At 35.9% G+C, this 24274-nt stretch overlaps 2 protein-coding genes across 2 annotated transcripts; one reads left to right on the top strand and one right to left on the bottom strand.

Annotated features, from left to right (window-relative positions):
* Positions 1-716: 716 nt before the first annotated feature.
* LOC136228702 (GTP-binding protein At2g22870) lies at positions 717-4271 on the bottom strand. Its single transcript, XM_066017154.1, has 4 exons — positions 3690-4271; positions 3520-3589; positions 1313-1475; positions 717-1201 (listed from the first exon to the last, which is right to left on the bottom strand). The coding sequence occupies exons 1-4, from the start codon at positions 4144-4146 to the stop codon at positions 992-994; spliced, it is 900 nt and encodes a 299-aa protein (XP_065873226.1). The 5' UTR covers positions 4147-4271; the 3' UTR covers positions 717-991.
* A 9089-nt stretch (positions 4272-13360) lies between these two features.
* LOC136230784 (uncharacterized) lies at positions 13361-14138 on the top strand. Its single transcript, XM_066019965.1, has one exon. The coding sequence runs from the start codon at positions 13395-13397 to the stop codon at positions 13980-13982; it is 588 nt and encodes a 195-aa protein (XP_065876037.1). The 5' UTR covers positions 13361-13394; the 3' UTR covers positions 13983-14138.
* The last annotated feature ends 10136 nt before the right edge of the window (positions 14139-24274 follow it).

Genomic DNA, 24274 nt, shown 5'->3' with positions numbered 1-24274 from the left:
GAATTCGTTCACAAACATAATAAATGAATAATAGACGAATTATTTGTAAGAACCTTGTTTATTTATTCACAAACTTTGCTTGTGAGCTAGTTTATGTGCATAATTAAAGAGCTATTTGTGAACAACCTTCATAAATATAATTAACGATTTACTCACAAACAATTCATGGTTAGATAATTTTCTTAATGAACCTGGTTCAAAGAAGATTTTGGGCTCGAAACAAGCTCGAAGCTCGGCTCAAGCTCGTTTATTTTCTAATGAGCTGAGCCGAGCTTGAACAAGCCAAAGTTCGAGCTCGTTAATTTTATAGTGAGCAGAGCTTGAGTAGGTCAAAACTCGAACTCGGCTCGATTATAGCCTATAGAGTGTTAAGTGTACAACCCCAAAGAAACTACAAATTCAAATTTTAGTGTCATGATCAATCTTAAGAATCATTATGACATAAGAATGGTACCAAATACCAATATATCTTTCTTTTAATTTTGTATCTAGTCATGCTTTAGTGTTCAAATACTTCCTACCAACAAAATCTAGAAAAAATGGTCTTGGTCAAACTTCAAGAGTGCCATCAGCAGCAACTGGTGTAATAAACAAATCAATGATTCTCTAGATATATACAATAATTATTGAACCCCATTAAATAAAAGGATCATAGTTCATTGAACTTCCATCAATATAGGCAGCTTTGCTACACTGACATACGCATTCCAAGACCATTTAATGAGAATGTTGAATCTCAACCTTTTCAATAATAGAGTTTTAATAAGAAGACAAACAAATACATATAATACTCACTTATTCAGTAATCTTTCATCACAAGTGGTTAAGACGTTATTGTCTATCTACATATATGAATCTATGACATCTACTCCACCACAATTTCTCTAGAAGAATTGACATGTAAATATGTTAATTAACAGTGCAGAAACTGCTTACTTTTGGATTTTCAGGTACCTTTTTGCGAAAATAAAACCACTGTAGAAATCAACATTTACTGATCCCAGTAATTCCTTAGCTGTGAAATATGTAGTAGAAGTTCATCTCTGCCCAGACCAGTGACACTACTAGTCATGATCCATGGGGGATGTTGCCGGTAGTTTTGTCCAATCAACTCCTGGAAATTCCTGATGTTCTCATCAGGCCTTTTTCCTTTCCCCCCTTTGATTTTGTCACACTTTGTGAAGACAAAAGTTAATGGTATCTGAAACAAAAGGTGTAAAAGTTCAAAACTTCATCAGCATATAGTTTTTGTGGTTTTCTGCTAGTAAGATGGAACAGATACATAAAAGGTTTGAATTAATGCGAAACTTACATTGTTACGTTCAAGCCAATAAGCACAATCTAAGTCAATCTTTTGAGGGGGAACACTTGCATCTATTAGAAGTAGCACAGCAACAAGTGTTTCTCTGTTCAGAAAATAGCCTTTCGTGAATGATGACCAATCTGTTCGAGCAGAACCTGAAGCTTTAGCAAACCTGCAGATGCAGAATTTATTTAACCAGTTAGCTAGTAAACAAATTGCATAAAGTTCAGGTAGAATTTTCAAAGATAAGAAGTTTGAGAAAGGAAACACAACTCGAAATTATAGTGATTAAATCATTTTATACACACAACGAAAATATAATGCATTACAAACAACAGAACTGAGGGTAATTGTTATCATTTCCATCTCCTTAATCCATGACTGAGTTCTCATAGAATGATGATGATTGTGAACTCCCAAAGAATGCTAATTAAGCTGCTTCAGAAGAAAGACAATCATCTCATGTCTATCAATTAACTCATACACATCACCCATTCTAACCTATATTGCACGGAAACTCTTCTTCATTTGCGTTTCCACGTTTCGTGTCCGTTTCCGTTTCTTTTCCATTACCGTTTCCTAGCTAAATTTTCTTAAAAATAACGTTTCCCGGTAACGTTTCCGTTTCCATGCAACATAGATTCTAACCTCTTTTCCAACAACGATGAGAAATCATGATATACAAAAAGGAGATGTACATTCTAAATCTTCTAGAATTTTCAACAGCTCTATATCAATAAGGAAAGGCATAATTGCAACAAGAAATTTGACGCAAATGCCGGAAGGAGAGACCATTTTTTAGGTGGACAAAACGAAGCCACAAGGAGAACCCTTTGAATGTTTTTTTAAGAAAAGTCAGCCCTGATTTCTTCAGCAACCAACACATCATAGTTATTAAAGGTGCAAGGCGCACTAACGGGAAAGAGGTTCCTGGAGCCCAGGCCCAATGCTCAGGCACGCACTTGAGCGACACAAGGCACACTAAAGAAAAATTATACATAAATTCATAAATAACAACAATTAACATTTCCAAAATGCAACAAAGAGTCAAGTGCTAAATTATATCCAATTATCCATAACCTTAATTATAAAATGCATGAAATAAATTCCCAATTAACTACTAACTCTTTTACAACTATAATTTATAATAAAAATTCTAAATCTAAAGACTAAAGTTCAACCAAATGCCAAGTGAATTAACTAATAGTCTAATAATAACTGCTTTTCATCAAGACTAAAGTCTCCATTTGCGATATATCTAAGCTCTTCACAATGTAGCACCGTTTTTTTGTTGTTTTTTGCGGTATTCCTTCCTTCCCAATCTTCTTTCCTTTTCTATTTATTTCTTTTTATTCTAATTCAATTTAAGCCGTAGATCATGCAGATAGGAAAGGGCTGAGATTAAAACATCCTATTTTTAGGAACCCTAAAAAAACAGTCTCGTTTCTAAATTTGCGCTTAGGCACGCCTCCTGGAAATGAGCTAGGCTCAGAAAGGTGCACGCCTCTTGAACAGAGCCCACCTTTTGGCTTCTCAGGCAACAGGCCTGAAGCCTAGCGCCTGAGGCATGCCTCTGATAACTGTTAGAGTGTGTCTTGTGACAGCCTGTCATAGCATGGGTTATAGTCAAACCCAAGCTAATATAGCTGTACCTTATCAACTAAAGTGTATAAATATGTGTATTTCTTATCAGATCAATATATCAACGTAGCATCTTACTCTACATGATATCCCATGTATTCCTAGTGTATTACATGGCTGGTTACAATAACTATTATGTTAAAAAGTCAGGCAACATACAAATGAATGCAGTAAGAAAACAAAATGTTGACTAAAAATAAAAAATACAAACCCACCAGCCAGAATAATAGAATTATCGGTTGAGATGAGCACGCCTATGTAACCATTAACATTATCAAGATAACAAAAGCAATGCTAATAAAAAAGGACAAGACCAACAACAGCAGAAAATGCTTAGAACAGCTTAAGAAAAAACTAATATTTAACGCATGCAATGTTGAAATGCCTTGTAAGTCGTAGCTGGTCAATTTTTTTTTTGTGAGAATCAATGGTGTTTCTCAATCAACCTAGAAAGCCTGCTGAAATCAATCATAGAGAAAAATTATCCACCAAAGTTCATAACAATGTCAACACACCTTAAGCTGAACTAAAGCAAACTTCATTGTTATTTAGAGACCTTATAAAAAGAAGATTACCCGTAACCAGGCAAATCCACCATGTACCAGCTTTTATTCACCAGGAAATGGTTTATCAGTTGAGTCTTACCTGCAGCATAAGGAATCACAATCCAATTATCAATTTATACCAAAACAAAAAGGAAAAATGCAAATTAAAAAAAAAAATCTGAATTGAATAATTTCTAAACCTGGTTTTTTAGATGTGAGCGCAACTTCCTTCTTTCTAACCAGAGCATTAATAAGTGAAGACTTGCCCACATTGGACCGACCCAGAATGGCAAACTCAGGTCGGTCGTCGCTGGGGCAATCTCTCGCCCGACTACTACTCTTAATGAATTCTACTTCCTTAATCTGTGAATGGCCCGCATAAGGTCCAAGAACGATGTTAGACCCTGGCAAAACCTTATCCTCCGTCACCTCGTCGGGGTCGACCCCCGGCGGCACGAAGAGTACGGTCCGTGAAGAGAGGGCGGCGTCTGAGGTGGACGGTTTAGCGGTTTTTGAAGCAGAGACATGGGGATTTGGATTGAGATTACGAGAACTCTGGGTATAGTTGAAAGAGAGAGTAGATTGGAGAGATTTAGTGGAAGAAAATGGAAGAAATGGAGGTGATATGAGGTTGAATATACGGTTTCGGACTAACATTTTTTCTGCTGGGGTTTCGATAGTCGGATGTCGCACAGTGCTTAATCCGCTACCGTTGCGTTGTCGTTTCACTGCTCCCCAGTCTAGGTTAAAAATTGAGAGCAAATTGGCGGCAATTTGGACTTTGTGATTGCCAAAATTGCCAAACCCAAAATTGAAATTATCCAACTTAATTGATTTGCTTAATACATAAATTTACTCTTCAAACTTGTGAACTTTTACATTTTGACACCCCAAACTTTTATTTCAATCTATCACACACTTTAACAACTTGATAAAAGTTTGTATCGTTGATTATTGCATTAAGAGTCAAAATGGTCCATAAAATCGGTAGTTGTGATCAATTTAGTCCAAATCAAAATTTATGTGATTTGATTAAATCCTGATAGTCTACTTGTCAATATGCGATTACACAGAAACAAAGTTAAAAATGAGATCATTGTCCGACTAACCTGTTTTGCTTAAGTCTATTTATGAAAGGATTGGAAGATGATCACATATAGTTAGTAAACAAAAGTTGTAGTGTAAGCTTAATAGAATGAACGATCTTATTTACATTGAGTTGGGTTTACTTTATTTATATTGTGATTGAACTGTAGAAGACAATTATAAATTGAGGAGCAGGACATGCTACATGTCATCTGTTGACAAGTGAACATGTGCTCACATATTAAGGCATGATATTCTTCAAGCCTACTAGGCCCATGATTCTCGAGATTAGATATGATCATGGTAACGAATGGACCCTTGACTGAATCTAATGAAACTTCCTGATTCAAGGTTCTTAATACGCAGTCGTGCTGCTTTACTTCACTAATGAGGCGCCACGTGTCCCTTTCTCGGAAATTGGTTCGGGTCTCTTAGGCACCACGTGGCAAAGTTATATTCGCCTGATATTAAATGCCCCCTATGTCTAATTTATCATTCTATAGGATGAGAAAGTAAAGCGTTGTACTTGCTGATTCGGAATAAGTTGAATATGGGGGATTTGATATTGATGTCTTTAAGAACTTTTTATAAATGAGAGACTGATAAGGAGGTTATACAGGCTCCTAAAAGTTGATTTTCCCTTCGTCTAGTGCTCATAAATGCAAATATCGGGGCACAGTTCCCTGTATTTTTGGGCATCTTTCGAGTTGGCAGCGTTTTGTCCTTGTGTGCCACGTGCCGCGGTGTCGCAATTTTTGAGGTGGCGTGCCAAGAACATTTAATACTTCTTTAATCATTACTGAAAAATGATATCACCCGTCGTTTTAGTTACCTCCCCAACAATACAAAAGGAAGAGAGTTTCTCGGTGAGTTTCTTCTATCTCTTGTTTTTCTACTGCCTTGCCTTCTTGTCGAAATTCTTTCTGGTGATTCCATTTTTAAGTGTAAGTATTTCTCCTGCCTTCTTTTTTCTAGTTTTACTTTTTTCTAGCTATGGCTCCTAAAAGTCCAACCTCTAAAAAACCCTCTGACACTAATAAGTCTGTCAGGAAGAAAACAACGAATAAAGTTTATCTATGGGCTGAAGAGCAACCTTCTATGGTGACTTTGGTGAAAATTCGGTCATTTCTTAAAGATTATCTTGACCTGCAAAGGATGGATGTGCGTGTTCCCACCCTAATTTGCCGAGGAGGTGCCGCCCACCGAGGTTTCTTGGGTATTTATACCCAACATGTGGAGATGGGGCTGTGATTTCCTCTCATGAACAGTGTTGAGGATATTTTAAGGAAATCTGCATTTTATCCTATCCAAGTTTCCCTTTACTCTTGGGTGGAACTACTTACTCTTGCTAAGGTTGTTCATGTTAAGGAGCAAGTTGTTAGTTCGTCCCGACCATGTACAACTTGGGAAGAGGCTGTTATAAGAGTTGTACTTCAAATCAGCATTATAGTGTCCATGTCACCAGCATGGCATGCATGCACACACAATGCATGAGTATTGTACTTCGATTAGGATTCCACGTATATTGGGTGTTGTGTTTAGCTTAGGTTTTCATTTACTAGGCTTGTGTTATAAGTCCTTCTGGTTTTTGATTGATCTGTATATATATTTGTGTCTTTTGATCAATAAAACACAACGTGAGATTTACAAGTCCTATAGTTACCTAAGTTTAATCTTTCTTCCTCTCGCCTGACATGGTCGCCAATGTTTCTATCGTTCCCTAATAACTTTATTTTTGTGATGCTTTTTGTGATACCAAACAATTTAGTTTTTTTTTTTTTTTTAGTTTTTCCTTTTAGGTTGTTTCTTTTATGAACTTTTTCTTTTTTCTTTAATAAAATTTGGGTTTGGTTGTTCGGAGGATGTATGGAAAGTGTCAATTTAGTCCGGATATTAAGCACTCTTTTTCTTCCTTTAGCTCCGAGTTTTTTTTATTAAAAAAATATATTTGTAATATAATATTTTTAATTTTAGTTGAATATATAGAAAAAGAAAATACATCTTCCTAACTCAAAAGACCATTTAACTGATACCAATGATATATAAATGAGCATCTTACTTGGAACTTATCCAAAGTACTCCGCATCTTCCATGTATGTGTCTTCTCATCATATGTATGTGTCTATCTCTAAGAATTTCTAAATCACTTCACATTTTCCATTTATGTATTTTCTCATCACAAAACATCTCTCATCACATGTCTACCTAATTTTTATTTTGAACGAGTCGTACGAACCTCAAACATAATTTTTAAAATGCATTGTGAAATCCAAAAAAAATAGTATATTCTGATTGGTTAAAAATTGTAAATAAAATGCCAAAGTTAAAATTCTTGTATAGCTTAAAAAAAAAAAAATACTCTTGTAACATAGTATAAAATCTCCCAATATCGATAATCGTATAAAAAGTTTATAATATGTATACAGCTAAGTTTGTTACAACAAATTAATATATTTAGTTTTACACGTTTTTCAGTTCGAATTGAACCTCTCTTTTTGAGTCAGAATTACAACTGATTTATTTAAGTGAACACACTTCCTTCCTTCCTTTGCATGATCTCCATTAATTAATTAATACTATTGCTTTGCTTGCTTAGTTGAATATTTACATTTTTGTATTCTATCAACTTACCATTTTCGATTTCTTTCCTTCTCCTTACTTTTTCTATTTTTGTTTTCAATTTCAAATAAATTTCATTCATTTCCAAATACTATTATTTCTGAAATTCAAATATTAATATGAACCCAAATCCTACATACAGTATAACCTAACTATTTAAGTACCTAATAATAAGTTAAACTTTTAAGGAATTTTTTTCACAGCTCTCAAAATATCAAACCTTTTTTTTAAAATTTTCCCAAACTTTAATTTTTATATATATTACTAAAAACTAATAATTTTCCGATAACTTGCGCATATACAAGTCCTAGAAAACAAAAGTTTCGTAGGTACGCACATGCATGCAACAATAAAAGCAGGTAAGTAGTAACTTGTCCACTTCAAACTTTTCTTCTTCTTCTTCTTATTCTCATAACATTATTTATTTGTCTTCTCTTGTTGAAGTTGATATTCTTTGGATTTGATGGGCAATTACTGCTTTTTAGTGCAGAAAATACACAACAACTCATCCCCTCATTCTGAAAATGTATCAGCAAATGATCCCCAGAAGAATTATTCAGTGTGTGATAGTGGGAATAATAATAGTAGGAGGATTAAAGTGATAATAACAAAGAAAGAGCTTCAAGAATTGCTGTCGAACAAGGCACCATTAGAGGATATGTTACTTTTGGGTATTAAGCAACAGCATGATGACTCTACTTCTTCAAGGTGGCACCCTGTGCTTCAAACCATACCTGAAGGAACTGAGTTTTAGCATTACTTTCAATTCAACTCTATAGTTATTGTATATAATTGAAGTAAGTTTCGAATAGAATGCCCTAAGCAGGCACCTAGACCTGCTTTAGTGGAGCCGGCATTCATAAAATACTGCTTTGTCAACATTCTTAAAATAATGAATACTATACAAACGATTAAAAAGTAAATCGATATCATATCTTCCCTGGAAGAATTCAAGCTCCTTCCAAACTTTCAATAAATTGCCAAAAAAAAATCATGAATACAACATTGCGAATGTTGATTTCTACATTCCAATCTCTCTATTCTGATTTCACATTACATTCTTCAACATGTTTCGCTTTTGATTAAAAAGTTTCAACACAAAATTGAAAAAAGATCTCGTTCAAACAGATTACATTCGCTGCAAAAACATTAACATATAATTCTTATTTGAATTAATTAGTCCATTTTCACTCAATTTCACATGAATTTCACCCAATTTCATATCTTCTCAAATTGAATGAAAATGGATGAAACTCATCTAAAAATAATTGAATCACTTGAGTTTCAAAAGGTTATAGTGCAATTTCACATGAATTCCATTTCACCTAATCTCACTTCTTCTGAAATTGAGTGAAAGTGGGCGAAATTGGACAAAACACATCTCAAATTGATTGAATCAACTGAGTTTCAAAAGGTTAAATCACATTTTCAAATGACTTTCACCCAATTTCTCATAATCTTATTACTTCTTCTGTAATTGAATGAAAGTGCGTGAAATTAGATGACACTTATATGAAAGTGACTGAAACAAGAAATATTAACACCGGTTTTTTTTTTATCAAGTTTCACATAAGTTTCAAAAAGTTACAGTATAATTTCACATGATGAATTTTGTCAAAATTTCACCAAGTTTCACCTTTTTTTAAATTGAGAAAGGTGAATAAAATTGGATGAAAAGTGAATCTCCCACCTGGCCTATGGGAAGGGGAGAGAATCTCCCACATAGCCTATGGGCAGGCGGGATCTCCCGCCTGCCCATAGTCAAGGTGGGAGATTCTCTGGCTTGCCCATAAGCCAGGCAGGAGATTCATCCGCCTAGATATAAAAAAAATTATGCAAAATCGTCAAATTTATGACGAAAAAATGTAAAATCGTTCAATTTTTTGTGATGAAAAATACAAAATCGTCCATTTTTTGTTACAAAAAATGCAAAATCGTCACAAAAAATATGAATTATTATACATCATTTGTTTGATAAAAATGTAAATTTTAATGTTTCTGACTCGTAATCATCCATTTCCGGAGTTCTCGGATTGTCATGCATCAATTATTTTCATAATTTCAATTATTGTTGTTCGGGTTTGTGATTTTGGAGAGAGAATTTTCAATTTTTTTTAATCAAAATTATGAGAAAGACAAAAAAAAATCAAAATGGAAACGGTAATAAATAAAATGGGGATGGTATTTAACAAGGTAAAGGCTATGCTTACTTTGTTTTTAACAAAGTAAGCCTTGCTTGGTGTGTTTTCACCATTGGATTAATTTTCTAATCCATCATCCAATGGTGAAAACACACCAAGTAATGGTACTTTGTCAAAAACAAAGTAACCATATGCTTACTTTATTTTTGACAAAATAAGCGTTACTTTATTTTTGACAACCATTGGATGATGATTAACTTTGACAAAGTAAGCTTATCCAATGGTAGAAAAAACAAAGTAAGCATAGAAGGCACTCCAATTTAGATATGTAAATGAGTTTTTCTATTAGGCAGTCTATAATTTACCTCTATAAAAAAATTAGTTTATTTCACCAACTTATGAAACCCCAAAATTAATTTCTCCGAATACAAGTATAGGTGTCAATGCGCCTCGTCGCCGTCGGTAATAGAAGTGAAGAAGAAATCTTGGTTTCGGCAGCTACACTGCCACCCCAAACATAAAGTCAGCAGTGTTGTTGTGTTAACTATAGAAATATCCCATTTTCTTTTACGCACAAATCACGCCCTCATTAATCTATAATTCAAGTCTTTATTCCCATCAAATTTCTACCGCAATGGATTTTTATGTATATGTATATCTATTATAAAGTAGATCAGTTTGAATTAAAAAAGCCCATAATCGGAGGACCTCCAATTCACATTTGGACATGTGTATTGTGATTCTATATATAATTAAAATAGTGGAGCCTTTTATAAAATATGTGGATTCATATTAAACGTGTCAAAATATGTATGGAAGGTTTTTCATTTGACATGGAAAACCGAGTGTTTCTAATAATTTTCCCTACTTAAAAAGCAAGGACAAAACGTTTCGGAAAAGTATAGATTTGATTCAAATGTATGAACTTATAAAAATTAACCTTCATGTTTTCAAATAAAATCAATTTTACTTCTATATTATTAAATTTTGAAAATTTTAATTTGACTGTTATTTAATTGTCATCTCAAACGTTCCAAATATCAATTATATCAAAGATATTTATTGTGTTAGTAAGACAGTTACAAAAAAGTCTATTAAAATGCTAAAAATTAAGTCTATCTATACAAATTAATCACAATTTTTTTTTATCAATATGCCTAAAATATTTACTGTGTGTTAGCATTATTTTTGTAATATGTTAAATTCAACATTGATGCGTGTATATTTTTTGCGGGCATGCCGTAGAAATAAATTCTCAATTGATTTTTAATGTTTTTTGTTCATGTTTATATGCTTTAAACTTAATTTTTAAAAGTTAGACAATTGAACGAAAGATTCAAGAATTGAATAAAATCCCCTTTTGGGTTCCTAGCTCCATTATAGAAAATTTAACTATTTCAACTAATGGCCTACTACGAAAGTAAAATCAACAAAAGGATTTGAGAAAATTTTCATCGTTATTGATTTTTAGAAATAATTTGATTACAAATGTTTAATTGGAAAGGAAAACAGAAAATTACAACTGAAATTACATTAATTTCGTAGAAATTACGTCTAATGCAAATAACTCAAAGCAATTGAAATGACAAACTTGAGCGCAAAACAAAGAGCAATTTTGTGGGCTTGAAACTGGAATTTTTCTCACATGTTCGATGATTATTAAGCGACTAATCAACTGGAATTACAACACAAACGAAATGCAAATTACAACGATTATGGAATTTTTGTTTAGTGTTGTTTGCTGGTTTTTTGTTTTGGGTTTACTGTTGGTGTTAAAAGGGGTTTGAAGATGAAGAATGAAGCTCTATCTATAACTGTTGTCACTTGGAAGAACAATTTCCATCAACTATGACTTTCTAAAATCTCTATCCATGTTTTTTTAATTTTATGATAAACAATTATTTTCAACCAACTATAGCTTCGTTTCCAGCAGTAAATGCAGAATTCCACGTTATTGTAGTAAGATTCTATCGTTTGGTGCCTCAAAAAATAGATTTTTGAGGGTTTGTGATGTTGAAAAATAGAAGCTGATTCCATTTCTTTTCTTTTTTTACATTCTCATTTTATTTTTGTAATTCATTTTTATTTCTTTTTTAACTTTATCTTATTTTTATAATCATCTTTTATTAACCAAAAAATAAAAATGTATTTTCACCTTAATATTATGTTATTACTATAATTATAAATAATCAATAACAAAAATATATAAAATTATTTCATTTGATTGACAAACTTCTATATAATAATTAAATGATTGTAAAACCAGTCATTTAAAAAAAAAGATACCATCAAATTTAACCTTTATCCTAATTAAAAAAAAAAACTATTGTTTCTTCAAATTATACACACACAAAAATATTCTACTATTCTTTTTGCTTTACTTTCTTTATTTTTGAGATAAAATAAAAGGAGGACCAAAATGAGCGAGTATGGAAATATGGAGGGAAACGCAATGGAGGCACCAGCTAGGCGGTAGGCCTTCCCAAAAAATCAGTGTTTTTGGTTTCCCACTGCCCGCCTCTCTAATTATTATGTTCTTTTTGTATGCACTTTCTTTTTGTTCTTTTTGTCCACACTTCCATTAACTCAACTGCCCTGCACTAACTATATAGTATTATTCCTAATTCATTATCTATCCCACAAACCTTAGCCTTTGTGTTATTAAACCCTTTCATATTATTTTATAATAATTCCTTCAAGTTTTTAATTGAAATCTTTTAGCTATTTTTTCTTTTAAAAAAACGCATATATACAACAAAAAGATATAATACAATTCACAAAATGTCAATTTTAATCGATACCATCCCAATTTTTTTCAAATTGAACGATTGATTAATCAATTTTTGGCCATGTAGATGGCTTATCCGGTCTCCCCCAAAGTCCGTTGTCCAACTTTTGCTTGATGATAGCTAAGGAATTTTTTTTCCCTTGAATGATCACGGGTTGAGGACATGGTTTTTCTTTGTGTGTTTGCTGTTTTGTTGTTCTTCCTTCATTTAGTTGCAGAAAAATTATGATTTTTACACAACATTATTAAAATTGAGTGATTTAGGAGTGTAAATATAAATAAAGATTGGCTTCTCCACGAGCTAGGTATTAATTTAGGCCTGCGTGTATTTGATTGGAATTAAATAAAGAAAAGTAATATTAAGCTTGGTTCTTTCATAAAGAAAAATATATATTAAGCTTGGTTCAGTAAAACCTGTCTATTTTTAGGATGGGCTGGCTGCCCCTAATAATACTAATAATTAAATTTATTTAGTGAATTACTATACCCAGCCTTGAATTCCCACCCCTAGCCCCGTGAAAAGGCCGAAATACCCTTTAGATAATTTTTAGAATTTGAGGCTAGGTATAACAACACCCTTTATTTATCTATATACTAAATGTTTATTTAAATATAATTTTTTTTATTATAAAAATATATATTCTTTTTTAGATAGATTTATTGAGCTAATTCGATTTGAGATTTGAATTTTAAGTTTGAATTTTTCCTAAACTAAAAACAAGTTGGCCTGAGGGTTTTTTTGTGAAAGCTAGCTGGGTTCGGACCGACCCGACCCAATTTGACTCGAATAGTCTCTCAAATCGCTTAAACTAGAAAATTCGAGTTTGAATCCTAATATAAATTTTAATTAAAAAATAATGCACAAAAAATATATATAAGGAATCTCAAACCTATTAATCAAATATGTTATTAAAAACATACAAGCTAGCAAGTTGGATTAATGAGATAAATCACCAAAAAACATAGCGACAGGTTTATAAAAGAAAAAGTGAGAAAGGGCGGTAGCCTTTCTTTTGCAACATTGACCGTATACATGGATTTTGGGAGATTTGAGTGGGATTTCTTTAAATTAAAATAACCTTCCCTATCTCCGGCTAAGCAGGCCCTTCTCTCAAAAAGCAACCCAAGAATAACTTTGCTACTGATGTGAACCCTTGTCCATCATTCCATCATTCCACTTCACATTTCTTAATTTCCTCCTCTATATATACATCATTTATACTAACCTCTATCACTTTTTCTTTGTTCTAAATAAATATTCTAGGCCGAATATGGGAAACTGCCTGTTCGGAGGGGCAGGAGAAGGAATGATAAGAGTGGTTAAATCCTCCGGGGGAACAATGGAGTTTACAGGGCCAATTACAGTAGGATGCATCACCAATGAATTTCCAGGTCATGCTATATATCCAAGCCATGATCTTTTTTGGCGACCACTTTCTTCCGACGACGAACTTCAACCAGGAAACTCGTACTATTTACTTCCAATTAACGACGAACAAGTTGTGAAAGAAGGGCATGTTAGATCCAAAAGCATACCCACTTCTTCATCTCTTCTCACTCCTTACAGAATGTCCTTTGATTACCATGGCATGTTAAAAAGATCTTATACTGAGCCTTTTTCAAGTTCTAGATACAACAACAAGTACTCTAATCATGGATTTTGGAAAGTTAAGCTTGTAATTACACCAGAGCAGCTTTTGCAGATACTTTCTCAGGAAAATCTAACGCAGGAATTCGTTGAAAATATGAGAGTTGTTGCTAAATGTGGAAATGGAAATGGGATTTCTTCTTCATCTTCTTCTTTTTCAGATCAATGGAGTTTTTCTAGTAGTCGGAATTCCTCTAAGAAAGATGTTTAATCTCTACTTTTTTTTTTTATCATCTGTTGTTTATTTTTGTTTTTTCTGTGCTATAATGGCAAAAGCTTTTTGTATACAGTGATAGGTTCAATCACTTTATAATTAGAAATCAATTTGTAGCTTCTTTTATATATCATTACTTATTAATTATTATAATGATAGTATTTTGTAGTCATTTCTGTAAAAAAGATTATGTTATTTTTCTTTTTGGCTTAAGATCAATTAGCAATTGATTATTTCCAACTAGAATTAAATGATAGCTCATTACTCGGATAGTTGTTGGGAGCGACGGATATTAATATGAAATCAGCCTCTAACTATCGGTTTAAATTTTTAGTTTAATTAGTTGAATAATATGATACGTGAATTATGATATTCAATGTTTTGGGTCCTTGCTGATATTAGCATCTACACCAAATAAATTAAGCGTGAAGGAGCGTGACGTGTTACATATTCTACATTGCTTAATTGGAAAGTTATACACCGCTTATATGTGTGAGACAATCCACTAACGTGGCAGAGACAATGTTTTGTCTTTTTGAAAACAACAAAGTTTAATAAAATCGATTTCATAAATTTGAAGATGAGGTTCAGATTCTGACTCAAGTTTCTGTACAACGTGACGTAAAGTCTACTTACATAAACTGTACGAAGATAATATAGTCTCATTATTAGGTCGGAAGATGTTTGTGTTTCTAGTTGTATAGTTTTGTGTACAAAATTGGGTTGTATAAAAAAAAGTGAAAAAGGTAAAAATAATTTACATTAAAACTTTTTTTTTTTGGGTAAGAATCTTTAAAACTTTAAAAGGTCATGTACTTAATAATATGTTGTGACATTTGTTTAGGAATTTGGTTACTTATTCATCTTATTATTTTTAAAGTATAATACATAATTAATTTTTTTTCATTTTTTATTTTTTAAAATTTTAAATACATAGATGTTCCATGATTAAAAAAAATTAAAATATAAAATAAAAGATTCATAAAGATTGATTTTGTATTTTTTGAATTAATTGAATTTAAAATTTTATTTCCAAATTAATATATAAAAAGAATTACCATCAAAATATATCACTAAATTCTGCAGTAATTAATTACTTAAGCCTAAAAATGACTTGCGATTTGCAATTTACGCCTCGCGATACCCCTGTGCTCCCCGTCATCTGTACCTCCGCCGCAAAGACCTTCTAGCTCTGACGCCGAGCCCGTTTTCTCTCCGCCGCCGTTGGTAGTGGGAGGTTGTCTGTCCTTCCGGTGCTGCGTGTGGTGTCTGTGAGGGTTTCGTCTTTTCGCACGGTTTTCTCTCGTGCGTGTTTGCGTATTTTCCGATCTTGAGGGATATTGGTCCCCTGGTTTCCGCCGCCGCCTCTACCGCCGCCCTGTCGGTTTTCTGTCGTGCTTTTATCGCCGATCCCCGGATAAGGGGCCACCGCCGGTTCGTTCATCGGTTCTGTTTGGCTTTCGTCTCTACCGTTTCGGTAGTCGGGTTCGTTCGCTTTCTATCCCTTTGTCTCTAGTTGGACTTGGCTAGCCTTTGTGTTGCATTGTTTGTGTGGTTGGTAGAATTGTTTGCTTTGTTTCTTGATCTTTTCTGAGTTGTTGCTTCTGGACTGTGTATTGGTTTATTGAGATTTGCTGATCTCTGTGAGTCTGGTGATTGGGCTTGGGTGAACTGTTGCTTGTGGTTGTATTGGCTGTGTGAGTGCCCTGGTTTCTGGCTGTTGGTTTTGCTGTCCGCCATTTTTGTTTCCTAGTAGTGTTGTTAATCATGGCTGGTGTGGAGAAGGCAATAGGCAACCTGTCGTTGTCGGATGGTGAGGAGGAAGCCCTAGATCTTAGTGGTCCATCATCCAACCCCATTGCTAAAAATGGAGGGCTGACCTTGATTGGTCGGTTTCTCACAGAGCGTTCTATTAGTACTGTAGCCATGAAGGCTAAAATGGCCACGATATGGAGACCAGGCAGGGGAGTGGCTATATCAGAGCTTTCAAACAATAAATGTCTTTGAATTTTACCATGTGATTGATTTGGCCCGTGTAGTGGAAGGGGGCCCTTGGTCTTTTGATAATCATTTTCTTGTGGTTTCTCTCTAGAAAGATGAACCGTCACCTGACTTGGTTGATCTGTATATTGCCGACTTTTGGGTTCAGATTTATGACTTGCCTATTGGGTCTATGTCGGAGGGAGTGGGTAGACAGATTGGGGACTTTATTGGTAAATTCCAGGCTTATGATATCAATAATAACACCGGGTTACGTAGATAATTTATGAGGCTAAGAGTCTCTATTGATGTGAGGAAGCCGTTGAAAAAGATGAAGAAAATCCGAAAGGGAAAGGAGGAGTGGGCTTATATTTCGTTCAAATATGAGAGATTGGGATCGTTCTGCTATATATGCGGGCTGTTGGGGCATACTGATAGATTTTGTGATAAGATCTTTACTTTGAAACCTGGGGAGATCACTAGGGAGTGTGGGGACTGGTTGAAGGCCCCTGTACGCAGGGGCGGGGATGTGTTGAGTGTGAAGTGGCTAAGAGAGCCAGGTAGTCAGACTATGACCTTCAATTCTGGTAGTGGACCTACTTTGGAGAACACTATTAAAGCTCTAAAAGTAGGGCAGTCGAGTGGGGGGTAAGGAAGCTGGGAAGGAGAATATTCCTGCGGGACAGGAGGGGGCAAAGTTGAAGGGTAAAATGGATGCAGGGAAAGGGAACCCAATTATACAGCCAGTGCAGGAGGGGAAGATAGTGAATATGGATGTGGATAGTGATGATGATGGTCTTGAATTGGCAGAGGATCGTAAGCGTAGGCGTGCAGGCCCGGATTCGATTTCAGTTCAGGCTATTGTGAATAAGCTGCAGGGAAACAGGTCTGATCAGGTTCTTAATACTCTAAAGGGGACAGTTTCTATGAGCCAAGTAGATTCTTATTCTTCTAATGACACAGAAACGACTCGGTCTACAGAGCAGGCCCGCCGAGGATTATGAATTGTCTAAGATGGAACTGCCGAGGGTTGGGGAACGCCCGAGCAGTTTGGTCTCTCGGTGAGCTTGTTAAGACAAGTAAGCCGGATATGGTCTTTTTGATTGAAACTTTGGTTACTAATTCTTGTATTGATGGTTTGAAGAGGAAGTTTGGCTTTGAAGGTTCTTTTGCAGTTGATTGTAGAGGGAGGAGTGGGGGAATTGCCTTACTTTGGAGGAAGTCTGATATGGCTTCAGTGGTTTCTTTCTCTGCTCACCATATTGAAGTTCATATGCATGACGTTGAGAAGGGGGATTGGAGGCTGGTAGGTTTCTATGGTCATTCTAACCGAGCCAATCATGTGTGTTCTTGGAGTCTCTTGACTCAATTGTGTTCCTGTTCAATTCTACCTTTACTAGTTATCGGGGATTTTAATTGTATTCTTTCGGATTCAGAGAAGGTTGAGGGCCTAGGCTACTCTCAAGGGTTGATGCGCCGATTCCAAGAGGCGGTGGAAGAGAACCTGTTGATTGATCTCCCTACACAGGGTAGTCAATTCACGTGGGAGAAGAGTCGGGGTACTAGACTGTGGGTCAAGGAGAGGTTGGATAGGGCTATGGTCACTAGTGCTTGGGTGGACAGATTTCCAACTCATCGGCTTCGCACTCTGGTCTCAGCTTATTCTGATCATGCACTAATTTTTTTAGAGTTCGATAATCCGGTTAGTAATGTGAGGCGCAGTCATTTTCGCTTTGAACAAGAGTGGCTTTCAGATCCTGAGTTCAAGGTTCTGGTGAGGACTTGTTGGCTAAGCAGTAGCTGTCATAACCTCGCTGCAAAGCTGGCAGCCTGTGCCAGCAGTATGGAACAATGGGGAAAGAAGTATCAGATGAGGTTTAGGAAGCAAATTGAGGGCTGTAAGAGGAAGTTGGATAGTCTTGTGGATAGTAGTGTTCCGGCTGATGTGGTCAGATTCCTTCAGGCCAAAAGTGAGTTGAATTCCCTACTTGATTCTGAAGCTATACACTGGCAACAAAGGGCTAAGAATTTCTGGCTTCAGGAGGGGGACCAAAATACTAAGTTTTTCCATGCCTGTGTCAAAGCTAGAAAGCAGAGGAACACTATTTGCCATCTGAAGGATGCGAATGGTCTGATAGTAGAAGGTGTATATGACATGGGGATTATTGCCAAATCTTATTTCTCTGATCTGTTTGCTGGCCCTACTAGCCCTTGTTATGATGCTGTGAATACCCGTGTCCCTCTTGTTTCTCCTGAAATGCAGGCAGACCTGTGCTCCCTTTTTACTTTTGATGAATTCAAGACTGCCATGTTTCAAATGCACCCTGATAAATCCCCTGGTCCTGATGGGTTAAATCCGGGTTTCTTCCAACACTTTTGGGACCTCATTGGTCCCGAGGTTGTTAATGCATGTAAGGGTTATCTGGACCGCAAGGAATTTCCCCCGCACTTAAATGACATGATAATTGTCCTTATCCCTAAACTTGATAGGCCTGAGTGTATGAAGGATTTTCACTGTCACGTCCGTGTCTAAATTTCTAGAATTTATACCTTGATAGTAATATATATGCGAGCCTTGGCGCAACGGTAAAACGTTGTTGTCGTGTGACCGAAGGTCACGGGTTCGAGTCTTAGGAGCGGCCTCTTGCCAAAAAAATTGGCAAGGGAAGGCTTGCCCCCAGTACACCCTTGTGGTGGGACCCCTCCCCGGACCCTCGCTTAGCGGGGACGCGTAATGCACCGGGCCGCCCTTTTTAGTAATATATATTATAATTATTAGGTGTGTGATTTTTATTTGGTGCTATAGAAAAAGTTTGGTGCTATAGGAAAAGTTTAGAGTTAATTCGATGGTTTTAGGTGTAAATTAAAAGTTAGGATAATTTTTAAAAGATTATAGAAAGATAGAGGATCAAATACGATATTTGCCAATTTGAGATATATATATATATATATCAGATGATATACGGTACATCATTATCCTTTTCTTTTTCTTTTTCTTTTATATCAATCATCAGTTTTCTCTGAACCGTTTCTCCACCGTTTCTTTGATTTACGGAGATTCGACCGTCCGAATCACTTAAAATTGAAACCATAGAATCCTTATACATAGTTCTAAGTCCTAACCGAAGAGTTTTTGAGTTTCGTAAGTGTTTGGAGATTAACGTCTTAGACAGAATTTAGCGGCGAATCGATCGGGTGTATTTTGTTCAATTAGTGACCAAGGTAAGTAACTATCAACTATATTTTGAGTTTTATGTATATAGATATATATAATCAAAGAAGTTTCAGAAATTGATATTTTAGGGTTATGCAAGAATTTTGTAAAATTGGGGTTTTTCATGATTTTGCTTTTTATTGTGAAATTACGGTTCAAATGAAGCTATTGATTATGCTTCTATGTGAATTTCAGATTTTACTTGATTATGTTGATTTTAAGGCTTAATTTGGTTGATTTACATATATACATATATGTTTTTGGTTTCAATATATATCTATATTGAACAAAATGTATTTGATGATTTCTTACGAATTGTTTTTGGATTGAGAAATCTGTTGCGGTTATTGTTATTATTATTTTGGATTGAAGTCCAAATATGAGTTTTATGATACAAAAGGGCTAATTGAAGCCAAATGATTTATGGTTATGAAATAGTTTGGAATTTGATTGTGAAATGAAATTTGAGCACGTTATGATTTTATATCCATCGAGAGTTATCCGGATCGGTGGTTTTATATTTTAAAGACCATGTTCAGTGAGGGATATGACCTGTGTACACAGTCTTAAGACCTATTGGGTATGGCAGCGAAGTGTTGGGTAAGACCATATGGGATAGGCAATGTTAAGAGACGTCTCGATTATATATGTGGTTATGTAATGATACTTAAGGGGAGAAACTCGAAGATGGATACAATGTTTTAAGTTCATTTGGATTATGTTTTCGGTTACGATTGATTTTGATATAAGGTTTTACGTTTGATTGAATACGAGTTGGTTTTGGTTTGATAAAACATTTATTTGATTATGAATTGGTTTGATAAAACGTTTATTTGTTTTGATTCGTTTTAAGGTTTTGATTAAATCCCTTATAAATGTATAAATGTAGCTATGTTAAGTAAAGTTGGTTTTTTATAGCTGATAGTTTCTTACTGAGATTTTTGTCTCACCTTTTTAAATGTTTTAATGTTTTTAGGTGAGAAAGTACATGATACAGAGAAGGTTACCGACCGATTAGGCAATGATCGGAAGTTGTTGCTTATTGTTAGAATTATGGTTAGAACTTTGGTATTGCAATTGTAATATAATGATATTTGGATAATTGGAGACTTCTAAGTATTGATTATAATCTTTCTATTTCACGCCCGATGCCGATTGAGGTCGTTCAGGGTCGGGTGTGACATTCACCCTATCTCCCTTTGCAATGTTCTTTACAAATTGATTGCCAAGGTCCTAGCTAATAGGCTCAAGCTTGTGTTACCTTTCTTGGTATCTGAGACTCAATCTGCTTTTGTCCCTGGTAGGTCTATCTCTGACAGCATTATGGTGGCCTTTGAGTTATTACACTTTCTGAAGAGAAAGAACATGGGTAGAATTAGTGAGGTGGCTTTAAAATTGGATATTAGCAAGGCCTATGATAGGGTTGATTGGACCTTCCTGAGACTTGTTATGCAAAAATTAGGCTTTCCTGGGCTGTGGATTGATTGGATCATGTTGTGCATTTCTACTGTGGAGTACTCTGTGTCGCTTAATGGTACATTTGTGGGTCCGATTACCCCTGGTAGGGGCCTGAGACAAGGCGGCCCTCTATCGCCGTACTTATTTATACTGTGTGCTGAAGTCTTATCTAAACTGATTACAAGGGCGGCGGATGAGGGTTCCCTTCATAGGTGCCTCATCGCTAGGGGTGCGCCAACCATTACACACTTGTTTTTTTTGTGCAGATGACAGTTTCCTGTTTTTCAGGGCCTCTATGGATGAGTGTAACAAAGTTGGGATGATCCTATCCGAGTATGAGGCAGCATCTGGCCATGCTATCAACCTGAAAAAATCTGGGATTTTCTTTAGTCCGAATGTTGGCCTGGACCTGCGAAATGAGGTATGTAACTCTCTTCAGGTCTTTCACCCTCTGGATACTAGTCGCTATTTGGGGCTCCCTTCACTAATTGGGAAGTCCAAAGTGGCGATCTTCAGTTTCCTCAAAGATAGACTCAGGAAGAGGTTGAGTGCATGGAATTTTAGATTTCTTTCTGCTGCGGGTAAGGAAGTGCTAATTAAGGCGGTTGCACAGGCTCTGCCAACTTTTTGTATGAGTGTCTTTAAACTGCCCAAATCCCTTTGTCTGGATTTGGAGAAGATAATGAATTCATTTTGGTAGGGTATGAAACCAGAGGGTAGGAGATCGATTCATTGGCAGAGTTGGGACATGCTTTGTAGGGATAAGAGAGAGAGGGAGGTTTGGGCTTTAAGAGCCTCCAAAAATTCAATCTGGCCTTATTAGACAAACAGGCCTGGAAGTTGATGGTTAATCCAAATTCTTTAGTGGGTAGAATGTTCAAAGCTAAATATTTCCCTAGAGACCCCTTCCTTTCCTCCAAATTGGGCAATAATCCTAGTTTTGTTTGGGGGAGTGTTTGGAGAGCCATTGAGGTATTGAGACTGGGAGTTCATTGGAGAATTGGGGATGGTAAGTCAATATATGTGTGGAAAGACCCATGGGTAAATACTGCGGCCCTATTTAGGGTCCAGGGAGATGTTGTTATGCAGCAGAATGATACAAAAGTGGCTGACCTGTTTATTCAAGGCAGGAAAATCTGGGACAGAGGGAAGGTGGAGGATTTGTTGACCGAGGCAGATGCCAGAATTGTGTGTAGGATGGTGTTGCCAACCAGAGAAGTAGAAGATAGACCAATGTGGAATTTTACCAAAAATGGCATGTACACAAGTAAATCAGGGTATAGAGCGCTTTGTGATGGTTATGGTGATGAGAATCAGGATGATGGGTGGAGTAGAATCTGGAAGATGCACGTCCCTCCAAAAGTTAGAATGTTTGTATGGAAGTTGGCTTCGGGCTGTGTGGCTACCAGACAGAGATTGGCAGGGAGGGGGTTGTCAATCCCAATGTAGTGCCCTTTCTGTCATTCTGATACTGAGCATGACCATCACCTCTTTGTGGATTGTGTATACGCCCATGAATGTTGGAACCTATCCGGGATCAATACGGATGTATTCCAACCTGATTATCTAACGGACTCTATTTTGCAGGTACTCTTGTCCAATGATGAAGACACCATAACCAAGGTGGCCATGACGCTTTAGGTTATTTGGAACCAAAGGAATCAGATAGTCTGGGAGAGCAAAGTCCAATTACCAGAAACGACGATCTCTCTTGCAGGTAACTACCTTGCTGCTTGGCGCCAGTCCCAGCTAAAGAACCTTCCGGCTGCTGTCCGTCATCCTTCCACGCCCCCAGTGGTTCACGCTGATGCCGTCACAGCACAGAACCGCCCGATCCCAGTATCTCAGGCGGGTGTTGCGGTCCCTGTTCGCCCTGCTACGCAGCGCCAGCTGCCCTTTACCTTCACCGTCGACGCAATCGCAACTGTTGGCACGGTTGCCCATCGTCATTAGCACACGACGCGGGTGACAGCGACACAGGTACGGCATACTAGATGGTCTCGCCCCCCTTTTGGCTTTGTCAAATGCAATTGTGATGCGGCTACCTTTAAAGTTGAGTCTCAGAGTGGGGTGGGAGCCTTACTTAGATCATCCGATGGATCCTTCATGGCTTATCGTAGTCGCTAATCCCAATTATCGATGATATCAGGGAAGCTGAAGCGTTAGCTCTACGTGATGCATTGCATTGGTGTGTTTATCTTAATTGTATTAATGTTTTGTTTGAAAGTGACTCGTTGGTTGTGGTTAATAGTGTCAAATCGGTTGATCCAGACTTGTCTGTTTATGGGTCAATTATTCAGGATTGTAAGGTTTTGTTAAATAGTCGACACGATTATAAAGTGTCTTTCTCTCCACGCCTAGCGAACAGGGGCGCTCATGTTGTTGCACGACATGCCCTGTCCAATGCTAGCGAGTTCGTATCTTTTTCTACCCCGGTTTGGTTGCAGGAGACTATTGTTGCTGATTCGGTTTAAGGAATGAATATCATCTTGTTTCAATATATATATATATATATATATATATATATATATATATATATATATATATATATATATATATATATATATATATATATCACTAAATTAATTATATTAACTGATTTCATATCTAAATATATTATATTAATTAATTTATTATGAATTGAGTTTTTCATTTATGCTCGTTTTTTTAATTATAGGATAAATCATAACTATTTAAACTGTTGATTTTTATAATTTTTTATTAATTAAGCTTACGTAACTTTCCCAAAATATCCTTACCTTTTCATCTTCCCTCTTCTCCTTGCTGGTTACGCGAACGGTTGCTCTTCCCCAAATGATTCACAGACCTTTGATCTTCCTTTTTTTTTTAAATTGCACGAAATCTGCACAATTTCTTCAAATCACCATTTATTTCTCTTCTTCCTCTCTTTATCCCTTGATTCTTCATCTTCCTAATCCTAGAAAATGAAGTCATGGTTCATCTTCCATTTCCTGCTCGTTTCTTGGTTTCTTTCTTCTTGTGACCATCGAAGAAATGATGATTATACGTTATTTTCATCGTTTTTTTCCAGTTTATCATATTATTTTTGTCGAAAAATGTAAGTATATACTGTTTTCTCTGCGTTTTTTTTTCCAGAAATTCACTTAGCGTATGTCGTTTTCGCGAAATCTGCGGGGAGAAATTTATCGATTTAACTTTACGAAATGATGATTACGCGAAGTTTGCGAGGTAATTCAATAAATTCTCCCGCAGACTTCGCGTAATCATCGTTTCACGAAGTCAGAGCGTCACATTTCTCCTCGCAGACGTCGTGAAATCATCATTTCGCTAAGTAAAATCATCCTCTTCCTTACACATTTATTTTCGCATACTTCGTGAATCCTCATTTCGCGAAGCCAAATCTTCCTTTTTTTCTGACTAACACGATTAAATTTTTCTGAAGGTGGTTGAATACATAACATCCCGCAAGAAGACGGTGTCCTCAGATGCAGATGAGATGACTTTCCTTCTGATACATGGAGAAATTCCCATCAAGATTGGTCACATTCAACTTTAAAGTGATTAGTTAAGAGTTATTTTGCCAATCTTGTTCTGTACCGTGAGACACATCCATCCCAAAAAGTCTGGACTTCCATTTCTCATTCCAAAAGGTCTG

This window comes from Euphorbia lathyris, chromosome 5 (assembly GCF_963576675.1).
Source record: "Euphorbia lathyris chromosome 5, ddEupLath1.1, whole genome shotgun sequence".
In the NCBI taxonomy this organism is placed as follows: domain Eukaryota; kingdom Viridiplantae; phylum Streptophyta; class Magnoliopsida; order Malpighiales; family Euphorbiaceae; genus Euphorbia; species Euphorbia lathyris.
The sequence above is the reverse complement of the archived record's forward strand: the minus strand, read 5'-3'. Positions and strand labels throughout refer to the sequence as shown.